The sequence below is a fragment of the Scomber scombrus genome, chromosome 1, assembly GCF_963691925.1.
Source record: "Scomber scombrus chromosome 1, fScoSco1.1, whole genome shotgun sequence".
NCBI classification, from domain to species: domain Eukaryota; kingdom Metazoa; phylum Chordata; class Actinopteri; order Scombriformes; family Scombridae; genus Scomber; species Scomber scombrus.
In genome coordinates, this window is record NC_084970.1 from 11,931,578 (window position 1) to 11,938,536 (window position 6,959).

General features: G+C 41.3%; 1 protein-coding gene across 2 annotated transcripts in view; it reads left to right on the plus strand.

Moving 5' to 3' along the window:
• LOC133981753 (SH2 domain-containing adapter protein F-like) overlaps positions 1-3,591 on the plus strand; it is a 96,937-nt gene extending 93,346 nt beyond the window's left edge. For both annotated transcript variants that reach the window (XM_062420598.1, XM_062420606.1), the window contains one exon: positions 102-3,591. In XM_062420598.1, the coding sequence (XP_062276582.1) occupies positions 102-288 (187 nt within the window). In that variant the 3' untranslated portion in view covers positions 289-3,591. The remainder of the gene's footprint in view (positions 1-101) is intronic.
• Positions 3,592-6,959: the final 3,368 nt, after the last annotated feature.

A 6,959-nucleotide genomic window follows, 5' to 3' on the forward strand; every position in this document is an offset into this window, starting at 1 on the left:
GTGGTTTACTCAAGCTTATTATGTTTCTCTTTAAATTAGTTTTTCTTTAGTAGAGTTAAACATTTTTTCTGTCCCTCTTTTGTGTCTTTGTCTCTCCCCAGGAGCAGCCAAGGCTTCATGCACATGAAGCTGTCACGGACCAAGGAGAACAAGTACATCCTAGGCCAGAATAGCTGCCCCTTTGACAGCGTGCCCGAGATCATCCACTTCTACTCCAGCCGCAAGCTGCCAATCAAGGGTGCCGAACACATGTCCCTGCTCTACCCTGTAGCCATCAGGACACTATAGTGCTCTGGGTCACCTGCAGGTGTCAGCCCCTGCAGCACTCACTGGGCCACCCTGTGGCTCCACAGTTCCTGTCCTTCGTAACAGAGCTCTACAGGCTCATGGGAAGATAAACAGTGGCATCCCAAACTGCTGATTCTGACTCACCTCACTGGCCGACAGATTCCAGACCTGTTTTGAAGGCCTACTGCATACTAGCTCATACATACAGACTCAGTGTTGCAGAAGTCTTTGTTATTTTATTTTATTTTATTTATGACAGACACCCACTTCATGACATCACAGACTGACTATCTGAGGAACATCATTTCACTGATTCTTGAGCATATTTCCCTTAGCACTTAACACTCAAAGAAAGGTACACAACATAGCATTTGTCACTGGGATGTATCTTTTATCATAAAATATTGTACCTGTTTTCGTAAGAGTGCACATCATGACAACTGTGTAGGAGTTTGTTTGACTTCTCTCATTTGGTTAGGCTCTGTTGATACTGAACAAGTAATTGTATTTCAAGGGGACTTGAAGATTGTAAGAGCCGTGTAAGCGAAGTGACATTTATGAGGCATGTTGAGGAATATTGTCCACATGGGCCCCATACGGTGTCCAGGATATTGAATAAACTGGCCTTGTATGAATGGTGTGCCCCCAGCTGCTCGGAAACAACAGGCCTCTGAGCTGTGCAGACTGATCTCTCTATCTTGTCATAGTGCATGCTGTCTGCTATCCATCACTGAGTGGGTGTATCACACCAATGACAGTGTAAGTACCATAGTGGTGAGACAGGCAGGAGAGCATGATGGATGGGTCAACCCATTCGACATAGTACAATTGGCTGAGGCTAGAGACCAGAGCCTGTCCAAATGGACCAAATTACCCCTGCTACCCCTGCTTAAAATGGCTTTGCATTGGGAGAATGAAATATGCCTGCATTGTCTACCTCAGAAAATCAATTTCATTCACCCATCTGCAGATCAATAGGTACAATGGGATTGCAGACATCGATCTGCCCTTCCTTCGACATTCCCAATTCCCTCAAAATTGCATCATTCGTTTAGGGATATGTTTTTTTTTATACAGTTAATCCAATATTTTTTTTAAATGAAAACATAAGCAGATGTTCCAGATCAGCAACTGTATGTATAGTCACTAATATGATACTGTGTGATGTCAGTAACAAATGTTTGGTTAATGCCTTATAATGCATGGGTCAAATCAGTCCGCTAGATCAGCTGATTTCCAATTCTGCTTTTAACGATTGTTCTGTGACTGTAATTTATTCTGGGGTAATTATTACTGATGTGTTACTCCTTTGTGATGGCCCGTCGGCCCCCTCGCCCTCATCGTTCTGTGCCGATGTGATCGTGTTTTTTGGGACTACATCAGCCTCTTTTACTGTGGTGCTTTGCTTTTTCGTTGTATCAAGTTCTGCTAAATGCACGTTTGCCTCGGTGGCCTGGCTTCGGAACTCCAGTCACGGCGTCTCCTGACCAACGAGATTGTCAAGCCTCTCGCGAGAGACAATTTGCAAATTCCTCCGGACCAATCACAGCCCAGCCTGTTCAAACCGGAAAAAAAACAAAACACAAAAAAAAACACCTACCTTCAACCTGTCATACTTCCTCAGCATTAAATCTCTCTATCATCTATTCTTTATTACCAGATGTGCATACATGTGTGAATGCGAGAGAGTGCACGTATGCATGTGTCCAACATGTTCTTGCGTATGTTGTAGGTATGCATATGCAACTTTCTGAGTTCCAGTGTGTGTTTTACCCTGCTGGTACAAACTGGTGACAGCCCTCGCTTGAACCTCTTTGGTTGTCAGAGATTTATTTTTTCTCTCCTGAACTCATGGAACTAGAATTTAGCCCTATGACTCACTTATTTTCATTTCCTCTTGCATTTACTCATTAACCACAGCTGATTTTAGCAATTCATAGGAAAGGCATGCCTGTCTTTTAGTGGAACAGCCCACAAGGTATTGCTGACCAATTACAATGAGAAACAGCTGATTTACACAAAATACAAGCCAACATTATCCACACTATGAACTGAATCTAATGAGAGTGCCTAATGCTTGTATGATCAAACTGGCTCTTCAGAGGAAATCCTTGTCAGTCTTATGACTTGCAAAAGTAAAGTGGTTTAATGAGCAAATCCAAATAAAATGAAAATTTTGGGGGCTTTGTCCAAGCTGGGAATCACTGACACTAAGAATTAGAGGCTGACTTAAGCAAGCATGACCACTGTATGAACAAAGTCAAATCAGTTTTGGCTTTGACTATATCTCCACTGTGTGCTATGCAAACCTAAACTGCAGTCATTGAAGGGAAAAATGATTGGAGTGTGTGCCTCCACCAAATGTTTATGACAAATGTGATGGTACAAAATGTCCACCTGGAAGATATGTAATCCGCGGAATGACTTGATAAGTAAAAAGTAGTTTGGAGAAAGTGGGATGTACGCAAATGTTTATTTAGTTGGTGTAGTAAGTGAGCAGACAGATGTCACTCATCAGATTAGTATGTCATGTGTCTGATCACGTGATGAGGCAACCTCTGCAGCTTTATTAGGAGACAGTATGTTGTCGAAGTGGACCTATGTATTTCCTTGAGAGAAGATATCCTAAGAAGAAATTAAATAAACTATATGTGTGATGTATCCTTTATGCTCCGAATGTTCCATGTTCAAGAGATCAAATGTTGACAGTAGATGCTCTTTATTTAGTTACTGCTGCTGATGAGTATTACTCTACTATAGGAAAGAGCCTGCGTATGATGGCCGCACTGCCTAGATAGAGGCCTTAGCTTTGGAGAAAAGGAAAACAGGAGACATGGAGGGGAAGAATAAGGGAGAGACAGAGGGGAGGGTCTTCTGACAGAGGGAAGAATTTGCTGCAATCAGCAGACACACTCTTCACATTCGTATATTTCTGACCTGAAAGAGCCCTACTCCTCCCTCAGAAGTGTCTTAAAGTGCGTGTGAGTGTGTTTGTGTGTGTATGTGTGTGTGGAGACACATTTGTGCATGCATAAAACAGTGTTTATGTGTGTATGCAGGTGCATATGTGTGTGTGTACTGGTGTAAGCAGCCATCAGCCATTGACTTGCCCCGTGTGTATCTTGTGTATCACTTTACTGTGGTAAAGTGGCATGTATGAGTTTCCTTTGTGTACATTTTCGTGCCACGTATGTATGCACTACTATAACATATCTCTGTACAGTCCCTCATGGCCAAATGTATATACTGAATGTATTGTGTGGGGACATAGAGGCATCAAGTTTAAAACTAAATAAAATTGGGTTTATGAGTTAAATGTGTGACCTGGTGCTTTGATGACTAACGTCAGTTACCGTGGTGAAAAGCTTGGGTAAATGGTGAAGGGCAGCCATTGTTTGCGGCAAGGACAGAATGCTGTAGCTATTATCAAGCCAGTACTCCAGCACTTGTTGTTCTCTATTGATCCACTTTGCAGCAAAGCCCTGTAATATATATTTGTTTCACTCTTGTTCATCCCAGTAGGATTTCCTTGATGTTTCTGCCTCTCTAGGCAAGCCAAAATCAAGGTTGCTAGTTCATATGTTCTACAATTAGATTCCCTGCTTCCAGTAAACACACCTCTATCTTTTCTTTGATGATAAAGTAGCAGCATTTTATGCACATGCGCCTTTTTAATCCTACACTAGAAATTTAAGAAATTGTAAATCAGTATGATTTTTGGCATTTCTCGCAGATCCAGATAACTTTTTTGCTCACCATTTGAGAGACAGAGAAGCATCGTTAATTTTTTAGTGGTTGGTCTGTTTCCTACAGTTAGTCACTCTCTCTGATAGACTGCAATTAGCCCCATCTGGCACTTAAATAAATAATAAATAAATAAACTAGGAAAGTAGGTACTATTGTGTTTAATTAGGTCTGCAAGTGAATACAATGTCTGGCTGAATGAGCGCTAAATGGAGAAAAACAAAAGCATACAGGATATTAAATGTATATTTTACAAATGATGATGGATAAAGTGATAGATACCAATTGGATGACATTATTAATAGACATAAACAAAAACACACTAGGTACAGTGGACTGCATTGTGATTGTGGATATTTTTCAGCTAGACACATCACTATGATACTTACAAACTATCAGACCCTCTGGGTTGTTACTGCGCCATGTAAATGAGATGGCTTCAGTAAAGTACTGCACAGCACTGTTGAAGGCAATTTTAATAGTAAAATCCCTAATCCCTTACCCTAAAATCACGTTTTACACAGTGCACTTTGGTCACAAAACAACTTGCAGCCATTCATGAAGAGTGCTGCAGGCAGGGTGATGATGAAATGAAATGCAGAACATCCACAATCTCTCGGGTCATTTGACATTATGCACTGAATTAGTTTTTTAGAATATGCAACCGTTTTAGATGCAGCCTTTGATTTCCCACATATCCCCTGACTCGATCAAATCCAACAACTTCAGACAAAACAAGAAGCAAAGTTGCTATTTCAAGTTTCCATTCCAGATCCCAGTGGTTTCTGCACGGTCTTTGCCTCTCCCTCTGCTCCAGAGAAGCTCCATCAAGGCTTAAAGCACCTGGGATGAAATGCATCAAAGAAGCTTTTGTGGACATAAAAAAAAGAGTGCTGAAAAAGAAGGCAACGAATAAAAGCATGGCTTGAAAGCAATGAGTGGGCCACAAGGGGATAAAATGGCCTTGTGTCCATCAGAAGCTCATTTCATATTCTGCTCAGTCACGCCAGGCAGAAAGCAATCTCAGGTAACAGACCTTATGTTAATAACACGTGAGTAGCCTCTTTCACAAAGACAAAAGTGGATGGAGGCTTTTATACCAACTCTATCCTTTCCTCCTCATCTGGCACGTCTGAGGATTTCAGCTGGGAGAGAATAGTGTTGCTATTGTTCTGGTTGTCTGTGAAGGCTTGATTAGAGAAGATTTTACACCATATGAAAAGGTTTGGCATTGATGATTTCTATTGGCTTAACATAATGCCCATAATAGCATGGTGCAAACCTCCCTATATTACCTGAATTCAGGGTCACTGTGGGAGTAATCGGTTTGATTTGTGCCAGCTTTAAAGCTCCCAGCTTGATTCATTAGGAAGACATCTCTCTAATTTATGCTATTTCCTGTTCCTGATTAAAACAGCTTTTTCATACGCCGCTGTGTCATTAGAGACAACACAGAAAGTCTAACAAACCACTCACAAAATAGTGTGACTCTTAACAACTATTCAAAACCTCTGTGACAATAATTTGAAGTATGTTCCAGGCAAAACTTGGGATAACTGTGGCAATGTCCAATGAAGAAGGACTATATTCAAAGTCCAATGAAGAGGGACTATATTCAAGTGGTAGGTGGGATCAAACAGAGAAATGTTCCATTGTTTCTATTCCCTAAAGGTGGTTGGTTTGCAATACAGTCCCCATGATAAAAGCAAATAACACTAAAAATCACCTGTCTCTTTCATGTATTGTATTTTAGAACCATGTCACCTTTATTCCTATAATTAGGGCCCGAGCGGCGACTGCAAGTCGCCTGGCGAAAGCCCTATTGAAATTGTAATGTTTATTATTATTATTATTATTATTATTAGTATTAGGGCCAGAGCGGCGACTGCAAGTCGCCTGGCGAAAGCCCTATTGAAATTCGTTCATGCCCCAACGTGCAAGTGACCCCAAAGTGCAAGTGACCCCAAAGTAATCAAGTAATCAAGTAATCCTGTGGTATGGAAGACCCCCGGGGAAAAATGCTATATTGAAATTGTAATGTTTATTATTATTATTATTATTATTATTATTATTAGGGCCCGAGTGGCGACTGCAAGTCGCCTGGCGAAAGCCCTATTGAAATTGTAATGTTTATTATTATTAGGGCCCGAGCGGCGACTGCAAGTCGCCTGGCGAAAGCCCTATTGAAATTGTAATGTTTATTATTATTATTATTATTATTATTATTATTATTATTATTATTATTATTCCGACATTTCGTGCCCCAATTTCGCCCATTCCCAAATGCGAAAATGCTTATACTTTTGCACGGACGTCCGGCCTCATCCGAAATTCAATATTTTTGGGTGGTCGCACATGGTCGACGCAGAATGGCGGAATAGCGCCCCCTACAAAGTCCAAAAATGCCCATAGGGAATTTTGCTAACTTTGTCCTATGCTCACAAAATTCGGTTCACATATGTATTATACCCACATATGCAAAAAAGCCTCTTGACCTCATGACCTCAACCTAACAGGAAGTCGGCCATTTTGGTTTTGATTTTTCCCGCCTAAAATTAACTCCTCCCACAGCGTTTGCCCGATCAAGTTCAAATTAGGTACGCAACATCTCCAGACCTAGCTGAGCTTAAGTTGTGCTCTGCGCATCCGTAGGTCAAAGGGCGTGTCTGCCAGGGCTCAACTAACTTTGGCGTGCTCGCCATGTACATACGAGTGGTTCTCACGCCCACATACTTCATCCAATCAGCTTCAAACTTGCTGGACATGATGATGGCTCCGCACTGAATGTCCCGATATATTAACTTCCCACGTAACTCATAGCGCCCCCCGGTGGTAACAGGAAGTTAACTAAGATTCATTAAAATTACATACTTTGCCCCATCAACTTCATTCAGAACCAGTTGGTGAAGCTACATTATGAAGACTGT